General features: G+C 32.6%; 4 protein-coding genes across 5 annotated transcripts in view; 2 read left to right on the top strand and 2 right to left on the bottom strand.

Moving 5' to 3' along the window:
- The first annotated feature begins 333 nt into the window (after nt 1–333).
- LOC125057112 (dynein regulatory complex subunit 3-like) lies at nt 334–8,221 on the top strand. Its single transcript, XM_047660589.1, has 9 exons — nt 334–494; nt 955–1,322; nt 1,635–1,807; nt 2,306–2,515; nt 3,571–3,711; nt 4,837–5,038; nt 6,206–6,391; nt 7,361–7,500; nt 8,037–8,221. Exons 1-9 carry the CDS (start codon nt 395–397, stop codon nt 8,179–8,181), a joined length of 1,665 nt encoding a protein of 554 aa, XP_047516545.1. The 5' UTR covers nt 334–394; the 3' UTR covers nt 8,182–8,221.
- LOC125057114 (enoyl-CoA delta isomerase 1, mitochondrial-like) lies at nt 8,208–12,366 on the bottom strand. 2 transcript variants are annotated; one of them, XM_047660591.1, is made up of 5 exons: nt 12,111–12,366; nt 11,114–11,355; nt 10,748–10,894; nt 9,708–9,920; nt 8,208–9,163 (listed from the first exon to the last, which is right to left on the bottom strand). In XM_047660591.1, exons 2-5 carry the CDS (start codon nt 11,345–11,347, stop codon nt 8,906–8,908), a joined length of 852 nt encoding a protein of 283 aa, XP_047516547.1. In that variant the 5' UTR covers nt 11,348–11,355; nt 12,111–12,366; the 3' UTR covers nt 8,208–8,905. The 2 variants fall into 2 exon arrangements, with proteins under 2 accessions (XP_047516547.1, XP_047516548.1); XM_047660592.1 differs by lacking the exon at nt 12,111–12,366 and adding an exon at nt 11,598–11,737.
- Nucleotides 12,367–12,439: 73 nt separating this feature from the next.
- On the top strand, nt 12,440–13,746 carry LOC125057116 (nuclear envelope phosphatase-regulatory subunit 1). The gene is made up of 4 exons (XM_047660593.1): nt 12,440–12,627; nt 12,868–12,939; nt 13,192–13,326; nt 13,542–13,746. Exons 1-4 carry the CDS (start codon nt 12,600–12,602, stop codon nt 13,700–13,702), a joined length of 396 nt encoding a protein of 131 aa, XP_047516549.1. The 5' UTR covers nt 12,440–12,599; the 3' UTR covers nt 13,703–13,746.
- Nucleotides 13,737–18,941, bottom strand: part of LOC125057113 (CYFIP-related Rac1 interactor A) — a 32,257-nt gene continuing 27,052 nt past the window's right edge. The window contains exon 4 of the mRNA XM_047660590.1: nt 13,737–16,203. Coding sequence (XP_047516546.1) covers nt 15,939–16,203 — 265 coding nt within the window. The 3' untranslated portion in view covers nt 13,737–15,938. The remainder of the gene's footprint in view (nt 16,204–18,941) is intronic.

The raw sequence follows: 18,941 nt of genomic DNA, 5'->3' as shown, positions 1-18,941 counted from the left end.
TAATAAACAATAATATTTATCTTCTTCATTATCTCATATTGATGTTATTAATCTAATTATTTGAGTACTTTCAAAGTTTCATGTAGTCTGTGGTTAAAATGACCGGAAATACGATATGGCGGAAAGGTTAAAAAATTTGCCGTCAATACATAATTCACTGAACGTAGCTTTTATCTACTTTTTTATTACTTAATTTAATATTTTCCAAGTTCTTTATATATGATGATCAAATATATGATTATAATAGTGTTTCATTCTATGAAATGGTTGGATATAGATAACATACTAGGTATCTTAGCAACGCTGTAAACAAGATTAAAAACAAGTGTTTTGTAGGAATTTGAGACATATCCTATTACATATATTAAAAATATCTCCTTTATTATAAATAAATATGACTGAAAAGAAATCACTGAACAGTTTAATTATACACCCTGCAATTGAACCAGGCGTGATTGACAATGCTATGATAACAAGATGTATACTTGAATATGGTAAAGTAATAGTAGTATTTCGTCTATGCTCTCCTAATTAATTTGTGGGATTTCCATGTAGTTATTAATTTTAAAACATTTAAAATAAAACGTTTAAGTTCTTTACGTAGGCTTTTTTCCTTATCATGTCCAGACTAAGTGTCTGGTCGAGTACATCAAAATATAATTGTGTTTTGATCTTGTAATATAGGTAATAGGTATATGTTTGATTGTGTATGAAGTCTATTGCCATGAGACTACAGTACAGTTTTAGTAACAGTCTTGTGTTTTTCAATGAAATTATTGATATTCCGTCCGGAAAAATCTATAATCATATCTCTATCAATTTATAACTGATAAAGGCCCGAAAATAAACATTCTCGCATCTGGCTTTTCTTTAATTTATTTGTAAGTAGATTATCAGCCTTTTGTACCACGAAAATGATAATATGACTTTACTAATAGTGTACTATCTATATAGGTCCTACTGAAGAAGCGGGGAGACTTTTCGCCGAAGAAGGAGTCCATTTGGATGAAGCTCCTATTTTACGATTGGAATTTCAAAATATATTAAGAATAGACCATCTATGGATGCTTAAATCCTTGAGAAAATTAACTTTAGCTCACAATTTGATTCAAAAAATTGAAAATTTAGATCAGCTAACGGGACTGAACGAGCTAGACATTTCGTTTAACAAGATTGAAAAAATTGAGAATTTAGATAATTTAGTTAATTTGGAAATTTTAACGTTGTTTCATAATAAAATAAGAAAACTGGAAAATATGGAATGTTTAGAAAAGTTAATGGTTTTCAGTATTGGAGATAATTTAATTGAGGATTATAAAGAGGCGAGTAATAGAAAAATATTTTTGCTACACTTTAATTTTTTTTTTAAGACGAATTAGTTAAATTTAAACCCTAATCAAACACACAAAGAACCAGTTGTATATTTTAAAGAACTTAATTTATGTAAAAAATACATGCAGCATTAAAACACGTTCAATAATTATAATATTAGGTACCTACCACTCTTATTATAGGTTCAAATGCTCTAGACCACATTTTATCTCTTTTAACACGAAATATATTAATGAAAAATAAAGCATTGAATGGGCATAAGTACCAGGACATAAGATATTAAAAGATGTAAAAATCTTCAGATGTCCTACCTCAGACGATTTCGGAAGTTACGATCTGTAAGCTTCAAGGGCAATCCGTGTTGTGATGATCCCATGACAAATCAGTTCCTGAAGTGTGCTCTTCCCATTGTCACTTATTTGGACTATAAACTAATTACAGATGAGGAGAGGGAATCAGGGCAAGCGTTATTTCGGTAGGACTATGTATAGCTCACATAAATAAAACAAAAAAATCATTTCAAAATTCATTATATTTTGGGTTTTAAGTCACATTTCGATCTGCGTAGTTTATTTATTTAGTTACGTTCAGCAGTCTATTAATAACAAAATAATGTGTTTTTGCATTTCTATTATTTCATAAGATTTTCAATCATTTCAATTCACAGTAAATTATATTTAATGTAAAAATCGAGAAACAGAAGAGGCGTTCATTCTCCAATACGACGAAAGCATAATAATTAAACAATGACATTACATTACTAAATAAAACCTATGATTTTGTACTTTATACGTCAAACATATTAATATTAATATTACTTAAATAAGTTACCCATAGACATGAAATTTATTATGTGGAAAAATAAATAATCCAATTTTTATCGTGGCAATATCAATTTAAGTCAAGGCAATCTGCTTCCAATGACCCCTGCTGGCCATAAATAACAGAGATTTTCACAACTTTACAATTTTAGCGGTATCCTTCGTAAGTTGGATGATGCAGATGAAAAGACTGAAAAGGCACGTATTGCTAAAGAGGAGTATGATTCACGAGTTGAGTTTTACGCAATGTCCTTTGTGGAGTATTTGAGTGGACCAGAATTAATTGAGACAATGTTTGAGAAAGACCCAGATGGGGCATTACTATTGCAAGTAGGGGGGGAATTGATTGGGTTCTATGAACAGTAAGTATAGTAGAAAAAATAGTCATAACTGTCAATTTTTATTTATAGGCAAAGATCAATCTTTTGTTTGACACATTTTTATGTTTAAAAATATGTTTTTCTAATTTCTTAATCGGTGGCGTATAAAATCATGTTCAATTAAAATCTCTTGCGCATCGATAAAAGCGTGTTCAAGATTGCAATCACACCTCTTATTATTGTAATAACTTGACAAACTAAGTTTAGTTTTCACAAATTGTAGTTCGCACGGACTTATAAGGATAACTTTAGCTTATAAACGTCACGTTTAAGATAAAGTTAATATATTTAAATTTATTATAATTATCTCATTAATTAAATTAAATATTTTTTTTAACTTTGAATAGTTGGAGGTCGTATCTGTAGTCGTCGCTAGTTCGCAAAAGAAAAACATAATTTACATAAGAATATTAACACTTTATTTTGCGTTTTATAAAATATATTTTATACAACAATAATATGTACTTACATGAAAGAGTTAGATATAAATGAAAATAAATAAATAGTTATACATACACACGTACTTAGCGCTATCTCGTTTCTGAATCTTAACCATGGTGTATACTTAAAGTGACCATTTATTCTTTGACTCAAAATGGGATATTGGTTTAATTTAGGTCAAATAATCTAAGTGGTCAGTGAAAAAAACATTTTTTTTAAAGTTATTTATTTTGAAAAAGTGTAGTTACGAATCACAAATTATAGGTACCGCAAATGTGTAGTTATATTTACCAGAAGAACAAATTTGTTTTAATATACCTGATGACGATTTCAAATTAAAGAATGCTCTCAAACTCTTGACACGTTTTTTTAATATTCTGCTGCTTAAATTTTCGCCCGCTTTTTTAAAACGGGACAAAGTTTCGGGTACACCGGGACTCGTAATTGGAAAAAGGGACAGTCCCGTTCAAAACGTCGACGGGACAACAAAACGGGACGTCTGGTCACGTTATGTATACTGCTCATACTTTATCCGTTTCGCTCCCGCGAGGTTTTGTACGCTGTTGCCTATATATTGATCTTATATATTTTTTTAGATATAAAGAACAATATGTCGAAACCATGGCCGGCTTAGTAGAATTTGCTCAAGGCGCCTATAATGCACGACAACATGAGATAAAGCTGTTTAAAGACCTGGTTGAAAACGCTTTAGATGAAAGTGTTCAGAAGAGTAAAGAGTATGTATTAAGTATTCCTAGTTAGGGCATGGACTATCTATTTGCGTGTTGTTCCCACGAAAATGTAAGTGCGTGCTCCTATTTTACCATGCCTCCTGCTGATAGAGGACAAATCTTTTTTAATGACGACTCATTGGTCTAGTGGTTAGTACCCCTGACTGCGAACCCATGGGTCCCGGGTTCGATCCCCGGCTGAGGTGAACATCGATGTGATGAGCATTTGGTGTTGTTCTTAGGTCTTGGGTGTTTAAATATGTATTTATATGTATATCTATCTATAATATGTATGTATATCCGTTGCCTAGTACCCATAACACAAGCTTCACCAGCTTAGCATGGGACTAGGTCAATTGGTGTGAATTGTCTTTAAAAAAAAAAAATATTTTATTATTATTTATTACTTAAGATGTCATAATATGGAACATGGTGTAATGGTTGCAGCTCCTTACAAACGTTGTGTAAAAAAAAACTTGGCGAATTAAAAGAGTGGCGGAGAGTTTATTGCCAGTTCTTGTCTTCCGTTCTACGCTTGTAAAACTGGCAATAAATGTAAAATTAGAAACATTTAATGTATATTTCTTTTTTGACGTTCATAAGTGTACACTTTGATACCTATATGAACAAATGATTTTTGACTTTGTCTTTGGGGCTAAAAGTTTTACATGGCACAAGGGACTCTTAATTGGTAATCGTCGTTCAAGGTACACAGAGAATATTGCAAGTCTATTATTTCTATCGCAAAAGTTGTGTGAACATAATCGTAAATACTGATTTTTTAAATAAAATTCACGTTATATGGTAGATCGCCGTGAGTCACCTATTGCTATGTACCTACCATTTTTTTTTAATTTGGGGTGGGAAAACCGGCAGAAGGCTCATCTGATGTCGAGTAATATGGACACTACATTACCAGGAGGTTCCCAACTGTGGTGCCGGCCTTTTAATGATTGGTACACTCATTTATTGAAGAATGATCTGTGAGCCTACTCCAAACCTCAACAGTATTTTTTGCTAGCTAAAATAATTACGCCGAATTTTTACTTCAGTTCTTTCAAACCCGAAATGTTTTAATGTATTACAATGATTTTTAATGTTATTGGTACTATATTTAGTTCTGATTTCTAGCGTAGTAGAAGAATACGAAACGAAAAAAAAGCCGTTAGTGGAACAAATGAAAGAAATCATCGGTAAAGTGACGACAAAGCAAGCAACGCTGGAACAGGTTGAAACAAATGTTATTGACACGGGAGAGGCATTTACTGATCTGATTTACGATCTCTGGAAGAAACTTATGACCATAGAGATGCAGCTCTATGAACGATGCGAGGTATTTTGAACCTGAGACACCAACATCCGGCAAACTAAAAGAAAATTACCATTTTTCTATTGTTGCTTTATTTTTTAGTCCCCACATATTCCTGTGTTGTGGGTGACCAGACTCTTCGAAGGTTTATAACAAGAACGAAAATTTACTCTGATCATTTTTCCCTAACGCGTCAAAAAAATAAAGATTAACTCTAAAAAATAAACCCTCCCCTCAAACCACAAGTAATCATTATTCGGTAGCTCCGATTGCATTAACAAAATATATTAGAACATATTGTGCAAGCAAATTGTAGTTTCCGTGAAATAATATGGCGCGAGTCATAACATGCGTACCTAAGTTAAAGTTTGTTAAGGTCTAACTTAAGGTCGATTCACACATATCAGTGAGCCCACAGTTCCGGCACAGTACCGCATCAGTGATAATTATTCTTTCAAACATTCTCTATGGATGTATTCACACTTGTCAGTGTCAGTGTCGTCTCAGTACCGTCAGTGTCAGTGCCGGCACCGGCCATCACGGACGTGATCGGCGACAACGATATTTTATCACGGATCACTGACGCCGCTGCATCGAAAACAAAATATATTAATATTCAAAATACTTTCTTTCGTCTTTAATTAATTCTTTGTATAATGTCACAAATTCTCCTTCTGATTCTCTTAACTTCCATGCTTCATGTACCCATTTTCTTTTTTTTCCTCGATTCTCTTCTTCTTCTTCGTCTAAAGCAATGGCTATCATAGCTAATTCTGTGTTATTGAAGAGTGCCATCAAAACAATCGACGTAACGCTAGTCTGAAGGAAACGTCGTGCACGAAGACCCGCAGAGATCTGTACTGATATGTGTGAATTGAAGCACTGACGCACCACTGTAGCACGGATACGGAACTGTAACGGTACTGTGCCGGAACTGTGGGTTCACTGATATGTGTGAATCGACCTTTAAAGTACACGCGACATTTGGCCAAATGATGCGCCGAGACTATTATAATACGGCTAGGGCAATCCAATCTGTCTTATTTTAATTTCGAATTCTAGAAAATTTTATAATGGTTCTAAAAGTTTTATTAATGCGTAACTTTAGGTTTAAATAGATAAATGATAGACTATGTATTTTTACTGAATACTTAAAAACTAATTATTGAATATTAAATTATATATTTATAGGAATCTAGAGTACAATTTTCCGTAAACATGACAGAGATGATAACGAAGCTTCTGGAAGTGTCTCGAAACGCGTTCGGGGCGTGGAGGGAGCATGAAGGAATGTGGTCTATGCGACAGTTAGATGCGCTCTCAAAATTATTGGGTAATAAGATACTTTTGGGCGATGCACCGCCTGAGTTATTTGAGGTACACAATCTATATGTTTTTGTTAATACAGTCAAAACCGTTTATAACGACATCGTTTACAACGACCTATCGGTTATTACAACCAGATTGTACGGTCCCGTCCGAATCCCTAGTAAACTATTCAGTAAACAAACCGCTTATAACAACATCGGATACAACGACATATCGCTTACAACGACGACATTTTATCGATATTCATCGGCTATAACGACCAACCGCTTCTTGTCTTAGCAAAACAAAACAATACAAACTATTTTAAATCTTATTTAGAGGCGTTGAATGAATATTTAGGCATATTATTACCTACGCACTTTCACCCAAGGAACAGTTTCAGCCAACAACGATTTCCGAGACTCTTAACGCTGTAACGATTTTGCAAAAATTTGTTGCCTTTAACGAACAGTTTGATACTGGTGATACTCATACCTTGAGGAGTATGAAACGTGAAATGCAAAAAATATTTGAGACTGGGCTAAAATAAAACAGACCAAAATGACTGATTACTTTTGTACCTAATTATTTCGTAATAAATATTTTTGTTTCTTTTTTGACTCGTTTACATATTATAATATTAACATACCATATTATAACCCATACCTACCTATTCTAGATAGATAACTATGATAATATAACTTGTATGTATTATACATACATATGAACTATACTTGTGTATATATAATATATGACATTGCTTATAACGACTATCGGATATAACGTCGGCAACTATACGGTCCCTTCAATGTCGTTATAACCGGTTTTGACTGTATTACCATTTTTTCATAATTTTTGTCAATACATTAAAAAAATTACCATTTCTATTAATTACCACCATCCTTTTTTACTTGAGGGAATAATGGTTTATATACTATTTGAATAACAGCTAAAGTCCAGCATAAATCTTTATACCTTAGCATTTACTGTTTAAATGTAATGTAAAATAGACTTTAAATTCACATAAGGGCGGTTTAGGTAATGATGGACAGAGACGCCATGATGAATCTCGTAGCCCAGTCTTCAGACAATCATATGCGGTTTGTCGACGCTCGCGAAGATCTATTGATGACACGAGCGAATAAATGGCGCGATGACCTCGTACAAGGGACTAACGAGTGAGTATATAAAATCAAAATACTTCCCAAAAGTCCAGGGAATGACAATGAATTGTTATTAACCCCTAATTGTTGTTAGACCGTATCCATAGGATTCCTAAGATTATCAGAATATATATTTTATTAAAACTTTACCGTTATTTATTATCTGTGAATTTATTTTATTAGAGGTACTCGCTGTCCGAGTGTACATTTCATCAACGTTTTCGTTAACAAAACATTGATGAAATGATTGCATACTTTTATAAATAAACTTAAATTAATTTTATTTAATTATCACTATTTTTATGGATACAAAGAAGGAGTGAATCCTGGGACGCATAGGCCAATCGAGTGGAAGAGAGATAGATTCGGTGCAAGCGTACAATGAGTCTTTCTTTTTCGTGCATGCATCGATTTATTAGACGTCACGTCAAAAGTAAAATTACCCGCCAAATTTAAGGCATCCTCTTTCGGTTTTTAGAAATAAATGTAGCAAAGTTTTATAAAATAAATCATGATAGTTGCTTTGCATTTACATGAATATCTTTTTTCAGTAATGAAGTCAAACGCAACCGCGATCGTATAAGTGAAATATATTATTTCATAGACAATCAAAGAGAAGAGTGGACGGATATGCAGATGAGTATGACGGAGACTGTTGATCCGGAGACGGCAGCATTATTGGCTGATGAATTTTAGTTCTTTTATTTAATAAAATAAAACAATTATTTTTATTGCATTTATTTAAGTTTCTTTCACCAACCCCATCCATCTTTTATAATTCAGTTTACTGCAATTATTAAAAAACGTAGTTGTCGTAACAATATTTGCTTAGAACAAACTATCTCAAAAAATTAACATAATATACAGGGTATTTATTATTATATATTTTTTTTTAATTTTTAATTATCATCTTTTTTTAACTAATTTAAACATGTACCACGTAATAATTGTTTTCTAGTTACCCACAACACAGGGCCTCCCTAGTGTGGGGACTATCGATATAGGAACTCTATCACAACCATTTTGTCATAAATAAAGTTATTATTATTATTGGGTAGCGTGACTATTTTCGATAATTTTAACACGCCATATGCATACTGCAAAAGTCAACCAATTTTGTATGGTGTAGGTATATACTTAATAAATTTCATAATAAATACATTTTAAAATTTATTTTTTATTCAATATGTAACAATGTCATAAATAAAACGTCATCAATTTATAAGTATATAAATATACTGATATAAAATTACACCGATTAAAAAATGCATATGTCAAATATTCACTGTATTAAAATAAAACAACATTAACAATAAAAAACTAGTTTTAAGATTACGTCCACCGGGATGTATCTTTGTCGAGGCGTTATAGTAACTGTCAAAAGTAAAATAATTTATTGGCGGTAACAAGTGATGTAGTATTATTTGTTCTGTTTTGCTTTTAACATATGAATGTACATTTCCAACGACTTTTGAATCTTAGGGTCTGTTATATTACTTAAGAATTCATCTAAATCTGCTTTTTTGTTATTCTTGAGCCACTGTGTTGAAGGATCCCTAAATTTTAGCTTAGTCACTGCTCGGGCCATGGGCGGGATGTTGTCAAACTTCGCTATAAAGCCTTTACACTTTTCTATTGCGTCATCTTTGTCTTTTGCCGCCTCGTCTATAAGTCCCACCTAAGAAAAAATATATTATTAACCTAAATTTAAATCACACACGCACGCACAGCTCACACTCGGAGTCAAATTAAGTACTGAGCCAAATTAAAGAGCAAGGACTAATAAACTTTAGCTGTTTATATCTTTTTTAGGTAAGACACAGAACAGATAGAGAAACAGAGAGAGAACAGAACAGAATGCTGTTGCATTTCCATCAGTTCTGTGTAAAAGTCAAGTTAATGTAGGTAATGGTTGCAGCTCCTTACAAACATTGTGTAAAACAAAAAACTTGGCGATTAATAAGAGTGGCGGAGAGTTTATTGCCAGTTCTTCTCTTCCGTTGTACGCCCTTGATTTCAGAACTGGCAGTAAATGTAAAATTAGGAGCATATTATGTATTTCTTTATTGACGTTCATAAATGTACATTGTGTTACCTAAATATATAAAGGATTTTGACTTGACTTAAAAAATTATATCAGAATTTCTTATTCTTAGGGGAGAAGAACCTCTGTACTGCCTCATTTACGTTTTACTCTATTAATATATATATACTCTACGAACCTTCAATGCCTCTTCGACCGTGAACAGTTTGCCTGTAGTCAGTGCTATTTCAGCCTCTCTCTGAGGAATAGTATTCACCATACAGTCCATAAACCATCTCGGAGCGATAATGCCTAGAGCAGTTTCGTTCAAACCTATGGTGTATTTACCTGACACCATAGCCCGATATTCACATGCCATCGCTAGTAAACACCCGCCTGCAGGAGAATGTCCCTGTAAGTAGATATGTAATTGTTTTGTTTGGTTGTCAAAAAATATGTGTATACTTATGTACACGCGTTAGAACTTAGAGTACTAGAGTACGCGAGAGTACTTCTTTAGCGTAACAAGATAAAAATCCTTTTTTTTTTATCTTTCGCCGTATACTACGTTTGTAGAAAAAACAACACTAACAATAGAAAGGTATTTAATACATTGACGCATTATCTAGTTAAATAAAGTTTATTTAAATATCACTAAAAATTAAGTCTACATAACATAATAAAGAAATGGAAATTTTTTGTTTTAAAATGTTGACTATGCTAACTTCAGGGTGTCGACTTTTTGTGACGGTGTGCGGGTGTCGGTTTTTTGTGACGGTGTGCGCGCGCATCGTAAAATGTTTCCTAGGGTTAGAAACACCATAAACTATAATATGTACAAATAAATGTGAATTAATGTTTCCTAGCAACAAATGTCATTTACAATTTGAGTTTGAGTGAGCAGTGTTGACCTAGTGGCTTCAGCGTGCGACTCTCATCCCTGAGGTCGTAGGTTCAATCCCCGGCTGTGCACCAATGGGATTTCTTTCTATGTGCGCATCTAACATTCGCTCGAACGGTGAAGGAAAACATCGTTATCCGACATGTCTTAGACCCAAAAAATCGACGGCGTGTGTCAGGCACAGGAGGCTGATCACCTTCTTCCCTATCAGATGAAAAATGATCATGAAACAGATTCAAAAATCTGAGGCCCAGGCCTAAAAGAGGTTGTAGTGCCACTGATTTTTTTTTAAATGCTTCTTTGTACTGGAATTTTTAATGCTTGTATTTTTTACTTACATTGACTGCTGCTGCAGTTATAAATTTAGATTCAAATAACTTTAGCCAAACATCTTGTAAAGTTGTCCAAAATTGTTCAGCTCTCTTTAAATCTGGTTTATACATCTCCATTATGTCTATGCCTGCTGAAAATACTGTTGGTGAAGCCTAAAAAATACTTGATAATATAGTAACAACATAACATCACCTATAAAAGTATTATAGGGAATAACTTTTAAAATAATTATTGTTCATTAAAAGTATCAGAAACAAATAATATCTTTATTAATATTATTAATAGAGTGATTTATTTAAGAAGCTATATATCTCACATTGCAACCTAATGAACATAAGGGAGACCGCATGCCACTTTATATAAATACTTACAGAAGTCAAAACCATAGCTCTAAAGTCACTTTTTGCTATCTCATCAAGTGTCTTACTAATTGCTTGAAGTAATTCTAGGCTCAAGCTATTTACTGGAGGTCTTTGCATTGTAACAATAGCAATTTCATCATTGTCTTTATCCACACTCAGGTTTACAAGGCTTTGACTTGACATGGCCCGGATATTGGGAGTCATTTCTTTCATACATCTTATTGCTTGTCTTATGCTGATCATTGTTCTAACTGCAAGATAATGTTCTTTATTTTATTAAATAATTATTTTAATTTCTAGAACAAGAACATATTTTTTTACACAACTACAGTACAAACTTAATATAGCATTGCTTAACTGTGCAATTTCTAGGGTTGTATAAAGTTGTCCTTTTAAAAAAAGAAATATTAATTAGAATGGAAACATTATTTTGATGTTACATAAAGTTTACACAGTAATGTCTGATACACTGAGATAATTTCTACACACCTACCTGACTATGACAATTAAAATGTATTTTTTTTTAAAGAATAATTTATTCACAAGTAGCCAAGTGGTTATCCAAACTGTACTAATAGCAGTGTATCGTTACTGCACACTGTCTTGTGTACTTTGCTTATCTGATACATAGTTTTAAGCTTTGGAACATATATTTTCATTATAGGTAAACAAAACCAGTTTCACTGAGCTAACTTTTATCTATGTTGATTATTTAATTATGAATTTCGTAACGAAGAAACCGTAACGGAAATATTCAATTTCTACAGTTAGTTTTTAAGGTCTAACTAACTAGACATTAACTAGATATTAATAAGGTATCAACAAGTAACATCGACGGAAATTTGGACTTTGTACCGTTTTAATGCTACTTGCTAGTACCGACTGCTTAATACTTTATAAATAAAAATCTTTTATTACATGTAATAATATAAATGTTAATTTATTATATTAATAAATGGCTATATTATCTAAATGTAAATTTACACAAAAAGTTTTAATTACTTACCTTGATTTGTTTTTATTTTCCAAATTCAAATTACAAGTTAGACATAGGTATGTAATATAATTCGGATTTCGATTTTCGGGTGTCATCAGTCAGAACTCAGATTCCGAAGACCATCTTTAATGATAATCGACATTAGTTAAATACGTTCAGTTATTTGTGTTCTACATCATGAATAAAAATATTTTTTATTTATAATTTTTTTACGTTTAAAATGTTTATTTTTGAAAAACCACTATAATTCGATTAAGTAAGTATAAAGATACAGATTTTTCTCTTTAAAATCCACACACACCGATGCATCTGTCAGTGTCATCTGTCAAATAACATATGTATTTTACTTTTCCTCTACTTGAATTGTTGATGGAACTTGGAAGTAAATTTGTGATTAAAACCAATAAGATTCAAATTAAAGAAAGTCATGGTCTTAAATCATTGTTATACATAAGATATTTCAATTTTAATATTGTTATGAATAAGATCTAAATAGCAATGTCATTAGAACAAACAGCATGTGATGGTAGGTCTAGCTAAACTAATTCCTAAATTTAAGGATTCCAACATTTCATTAAAATTACATTTGTGTTCTACTAATATCCATTATTGTCATTGTACCCCTTCTATAAATTCTCCAAAATTTGAAAAGTATAAGGCAGTTGTTTATTATAGAATAGTTTGTGATATTAGAACAAATACGGATCTCTTACCTATCTTGTGTAATGTTTTATAACAAATATAAATCCTTACAACATTTTTGTAGATCTAAAGGCTTTTGAGAGAAGATTAACAGAAGTAATAGCTTGTTTGCAACCTGCTACTACGAGATGGAGAAGTAAGTAACTTTTCTTAGAAATACTATTTTAATATAACACTATTGTTTTATAATTTGTTCATAAGACTTTCATATTTTACATTAAAATACATTTTTACTTCAATTTTTATGTGGAGAAAAGTATATGCTGAACTTAACAATTAAAATAAATATTGTATCACCAAGAGTCGAAACTCTCTATGTATAGGCTAAAAGCCATATGGATTACTCATTGAGCCACAAAGATAATAAAACTTTTAAAAATATTTTTAGTTGTATTAGCAGTGGTGTCATTATGCACAGCAATAGCAGCTTGGCACTGGCTTACGGATCCACTCACTCCTGTTGTGTCTCTCACACAGTCACTATGGAACCATCCCTTCTTTACAGTCACCTCAACTCTGTTATGTAAGAATATTTGTTTTTCCTTTTTTAAAAAACTAACTTATCATATTAAAATTGCTACTTAAACATGTATTGTTTGGATAATTCTGCTGTATTAATCTTTATAAGAATGTTGTAGAGAATTATAAGAAGTGGGCTTTGAAGACCAAGTTGATAGTTTCACTGATTTTGATGTTTCCACTAGATTTGAATACATATAGATAAGATTGTATTTTCAGTGCTACTCTTCATAGTCGGAGTACACAGGAAGGTGATTGCACCCAGCATCATCACAGCACGGACCCGATCTGTTCTTAATGATTTCAATATGTCTTGTGATGAAACTGGCAAACTAATACTTAAACCTCGACCGGCTAACATTCTAAGTTGTCATTATTAGTCAAGAAATTGTGATAAGGTTTAAATAAAATTAGTTTAAGTTACTATTATGTTTATTATTTATAACTTTGGTGTTTTTACTATATAATAAATAAATGAAAACTTAAAAATTAGTTCTAAGTGTTAACCAATGAAAGCAGCAATAATTTTTCTAGTAAATATGAAATATTGTTTACAAATTAACTATTTGCAATTCAATATACTATCACAAGTTTGTATAATTAAGTAATAGATAGTGCGCTTTAAATAGACAACATTAAGTAGAATTAACATAGTAAAATTCTGATGTAAGACAATAAAATTTTCAAATAAATCTATATAAATTTTACATTAGCTACTAACAGTTGAAGACTAACTACATACAATAACTATGATTAAAGATGAGTATTGCCAAAGTAATAAATGCTTTTCAACTTTAATCGCTACAGTATAGGAGGAACACCTAACAGACAAATAATCTTAACATCAAATATTTCATTAAATGAGTTCTTATATATTTTATTAAATTTTGTTCTAGAAAAAAGGTCAAATACAATATTATCAATTGGGCAGTGGCAGATTTATTCAATTTGTGCGATACGCACATTACTAAATTCAACAAGATTATAGTAATTCTGTTGTTCAAAACTTAAATTGTATTTTTTCATATGAGAGACCAAAGCGGTCTTTCTAGTAAAGTATACAATTTAAAAATTTTTGAACATCAGAATTAGGACAAAATAACTACATGATTAAATAACATTAATGTGCTATTTGTGCAATTATCTAATAACTACGAAATATTCAATACATGCTCAGTACAATCTAATGTAATCAAAGATTATTAAAATTATAATTATTACTGAGATGGGTTTAAAAACTGCTTTGCTTAGTGAATTATAGAGAATGAAATGGAAGACTAGACTCATTCGGCCTCATTCAAAACGAAAATCTAGAAACACTACTTTTACATTAATAATTCCAAAATCTTTACGTTAATTTGGTAAAGATTTACTTGTTTTAGCATTTATGAATCAAATACTCTGACCAGATAAATTGAGCGTATGCGGCTTAACAATAATATATAGCGTAAAATATATTGTAAAAATGTATCAAACGGTACCACAAAATTTGAGGCAATGCAATATACGATATTTTGGAAACATTTACCACTATACTTCGACTAGGATATACGGTCTAGATTAGTGGTAGGGAACAATCCCGTGTTTTAAATTGTTACCTTAGATTTACGTGTTAGTTATAATTCGTTGGGTTACCAAAAATATTTCATCCATTATTTTACCATACCATGACATAAATACTTCTAACCAGATTATTTAACAAGTAGATAAACTTAAGGGAAGTATGGTCATCGCACAAATAAGTCGTAACTGCAGCACAGTCAAGTCCTTTTTATAACCCATAGAGGAGTCGTTCAGGGAGGTTCACTGGGACTCATATTGCACAATATTTGTGGTAACCAATTAAAAGATAATTATTATTCCTTAACATAGTTAATACTCTCTCCTACTCCAATAGACTTTAGTATCTTAATTCTAACAGTTAGCGACTATTATATAAATTCTGTACGTTGTGAAGTAACTTTGCATTTGAGTGGGGGAGGGAATGATTTCTCAAAAAATATATTAGCTTTTGAAGCTTCGTCTAAAGTGTACTAATTTGTTCAACTATATATATTTATAGGTAAATGCCGGCTGCCAAAATTGGAAATAAACCCAAACTCTCAGTACATTTATGGGCTTGGCAGTCCTAAAACGCAAAATTAAAAATAGTTTCATAATGTCAATATCACGAAGAAGCAGGAAAACAAGGACACGCAATCCTTTAAAACAACTTTCAACAGGGTTATTCACAATATTTTACTTGAATTTCATGAATAACCCCTCTTTCCATATCTTATACTAACATTAATTTGCAAATCGGTTGAAACTCAATCGCACAAGGAACTTTAAAGGCATGAAATCAAACACGAAAATATAAGTTAGCAGAGTGTCAACCGATTTAACGATTTAAGACCTGAGCATCAGAGAATTGAGGGTACAAACAGAAAGAGTCGAGACAGCGCTAACTTCAACTCCAACTCGCAGTCATAGTTCGCGCTTAGTTTCGACTCTGAATGTAACCGTTGATTCCCTGGTACTCAAACGGCGCTATGCAACTGAAATGCCAACGAGAAATCCCCATGTATTATTGTCACATCATTCCCCACAGCAACATGCAAAGCTCGAATGCTGTCCTCACGCGGCTAACAAAGCCCGAATATTCCTTGGCGTCGATTGGCTGTTCAGGTGCTTGGTGGTATATCTCAGGGCGTTTAACAAAGGTTCCGCTTTGGGTGGAGGTTGCTGTTGGAGGAATTTGACACATCCTTTAACATCCACTGAAGAGGAACGGCAGAAGGCGCCCGAGGGATGTACCCAGTCGTAGAGAATTATCAAACCCACCATCACGCGAAGAACGAGTAGTGATGTTTCTTCGCGGCTAAATTGTGCTACTAGTTTCCTGAAATAATTGAAAAAGTATTTGTACATAAAAAAAATTACATGTAGAATTGATAACCTCCTCCTTTCGTTTTTAAGACGGTTAAAAATGGCAAGCACTAGTGTTTGGGTCGCTGCGCCAGCGCAGTAAGTATTTTGAATTGTGTTCATTACTAAACCAATAGTTTGTTACGTTTAATTTGCAAAGTGACACAAGGTGATAGGAACCAGACATTCGATATAAATGTGAAGCAGATGCCCCCCCCATGTAACGCGCCGTAACGTTTTTCTGTACCCAATAGTAAAACGTTTCGTAACCACCAAAGTGACTCTTTATACCTAAAAGATACCATTATGTGGTGTGAAGTACTGGAGAGTCGAAAATAATATTAACAATAACGCGTAATTCAATCTCCGCCCCGCATCGTAACGTTTTACAAAGTGACTCCCCCCCCCCCCAAACTTGCTTATTTACAAAAAAATAAGTTTTAAACAAACAGATGTCTGAAACATCTCGCAACTGCCTTCATAATTTTTTCAATTTGAAAAGTAGAAACCAAGATCACGGAAGAAGTATCGTGTTTCGGTATCTTGGGAGCAGTTTCTCCTTAACTCTTATTATCAATAAACTAAAACATCGTAAGTAGGTATGTATACAATTACGTAGCAGCCACCGAGTTTTACTGGGTCGTAAATCGTGAGCTAAACTATATTTCAGAATTAGGGTTACCAGGAATATAAACAAATATTCTAGTATAGGTCAACATAAATATTCAGCGCAGCGTAGGTTATAAAAGACATAGACATTTTTTGGTTTTTACGGGTCTGTTGGTACCACCATAGCTATGTAGCTATGGTGGGTTATGAGATATAAAGGATTAATATTTAAACCGTGAAAATTGAATGAGAAAATAAGAATACATCATCTCACGATGTTTTCCTTCGCCGTTCGAGCAAAGGTTAAATGCGCACATAGAAAGAAAGTCCATTGGTGCACAGCCGGTACTCTCAGGTATGAGAGTCGCACGCTGAAGCCACTAGGCCAACACTGCTATATTGGATATAGGATTGATAATCACACTTCTATTATTATCAACTATTCCATGTTCAGCATAGATCGTCATGATATAATAGAAGACCGGTTACAAATGTGTAAAGATTATTTATTTATAAAATTATAAGGCATGCAATGGCGGCCTTATCGCTAACAAGCCATCTCTTCCAGGCAACCCTAGTAAGGGAAAAAACTAAAAAAATAAATTACAGAACCTTAATCTAAAAAATACAAAAAACAAAACTAAAAATAAATACAAGAATTACAAAAGTCACGACTGAGCAGGATAGAATATGATTAAGAAATGTTTATGCAGAAGAGTTTTAAAAGATGTTAGGGAGGTAGCCAATCGTATGAAGTCGGGCAGCCTATTCCACAACTTAATGGCGGAGAACCTAAACGATTAATCTAGCAATAGACTTTTGATACAATTCTTAAGCAATGAATATAATCTAGACGTGGTAGCCCTAACAGTTTATTTATTTACGAAATTCCCTGTAACCGTCATGTTAAAATCTAGGAAGCAGCTAACTGTACATGTTTTATGTACGTTCCAAATATGTTCGAACCAGGTTAACTAACATTAATTTATATTTCATTGCAACATATCAATTTAGTGTTTCAACACGTTTGCCTAACGGTAACAAATTATTAATGACGTTGAAAGAGTTATTTAGTTCAAAATAAATCTATTGTACTTACTAAAATGACAAAATTTAAGGAAAAAGCAGTGTTGACCTAGTGGCTTCAGCGTCCGACTCTCATACCTGTCGTAGGTTCGATCCCCGGCTGTGCACCAATGGACTTTCTTTCTATGTGCGCATTTGCTCGAACGGTGAAGGAAAATATCGTGAGGAAACCGACATGTCTTAGACCCAAAAAGTCGACGGCGTGTGTCATGCATTGGAGGCTGATCACCTACTTGCCTATTAGATTTAAAATTGATCATGAAACAGATTCAGAAATCGGACCTTGAGCTTGAAGCGCCACTGATTTATTGTATTTATTTAAACTGGCAAAATTTCATACAAATATTGTAGCTACAGGCCCAAATTATTTGATTGCCCAAAATTCGTTGAACATTAACGATAATAACATTAAAAGCTTTTGATATCGGAAAAGCTTCATCGCTTAATCTTCAGTATGCGCACCGCACCCTCCTAAATAACGTTTTATGGGAAACCGATATAATTTGTCCAATTTTCTAGGTTATTAAATTAATTTTGACAATATTTAGTACGTCTACATCAAAGGTTATGTAGGTTCTGGGAAGTTTGTTATGTATATAAGTCGCTAATATGCTAAAAATCCATAGATGCGAATTAGATCCAATGTTGTATGTATTATATTTTAAGAATTTTTGATGAATTTATAAACTTTAGTCTAATGTCTGGGTTCTATATCCCTAATACTATTCGTAATTATAACGAGCATTTAGCGTTCTTTGAGCGAATATTAGTACATATTTTTATAAAATATCTTTGCTACTTTGAATATAGAATAGTCCATATTAGATGTCCTGTAATAAATTTCAACTTGTATAATTAAAGTGATTCAAAACTTCGATTAAAAAGCAATGCTATTGTCATTCAAGGCACACGCGGCCTATTGTCACTTTCAATGGCGCGAGTCGATTATGAAATTATAACATACGAAAATCAATTTTATCACGCATACAAAGAGACTATATTTGCATGATATTAATT

The sequence above is a fragment of the Pieris napi genome, chromosome 16, assembly GCF_905475465.1.
Source record: "Pieris napi chromosome 16, ilPieNapi1.2, whole genome shotgun sequence".
In the NCBI taxonomy this organism is placed as follows: Eukaryota; Metazoa; Arthropoda; class Insecta; order Lepidoptera; family Pieridae; genus Pieris; species Pieris napi.
Note: the sequence above shows the minus strand (reverse complement) of the source record. Positions and strands in the feature narration are given on the sequence as shown.

Coding starts and splice junctions, on each gene's coding strand:
- LOC125057114 (XM_047660591.1), bottom strand. CDS start 11,347: ATGATCAGCATAAGACAAGCAATAAGATGTATGAAAGAAATGACTCCC. Junction 9,921..10,747: donor TAACTGCAGCAGCAGTCAAT/GTAAGTAAAAAA, acceptor ATCTACTTACAG/GGACATTCTCCTGCAGGCGG. Junction 9,164..9,707: donor CGGTCGAAGAGGCATTGAAG/GTTCGTAGAGTA, acceptor ATTTTTTCTTAG/GTGGGACTTATAGACGAGGC.
- LOC125057112 (XM_047660589.1), top strand. CDS start 395: ATGACTGAAAAGAAATCACTGAACAGTTTAATTATACACCCTGCAATT. Junction 2,516..3,570: donor TTGATTGGGTTCTATGAACA/GTAAGTATAGTA, acceptor ATATTTTTTTAG/ATATAAAGAACAATATGTCG. Junction 3,712..4,836: donor AGTGTTCAGAAGAGTAAAGA/GTATGTATTAAG, acceptor TCTGATTTCTAG/CGTAGTAGAAGAATACGAAA.
- LOC125057116 (XM_047660593.1), top strand. CDS start 12,600: ATGTCATTAGAACAAACAGCATGTGATG. Junction 12,940..13,191: donor TGCTACTACGAGATGGAGAA/GTAAGTAACTTT, acceptor AAATATTTTTAG/TTGTATTAGCAGTGGTGTCA. Junction 13,327..13,541: donor AGTCACCTCAACTCTGTTAT/GTAAGAATATTT, acceptor TTGTATTTTCAG/TGCTACTCTTCATAGTCGGA.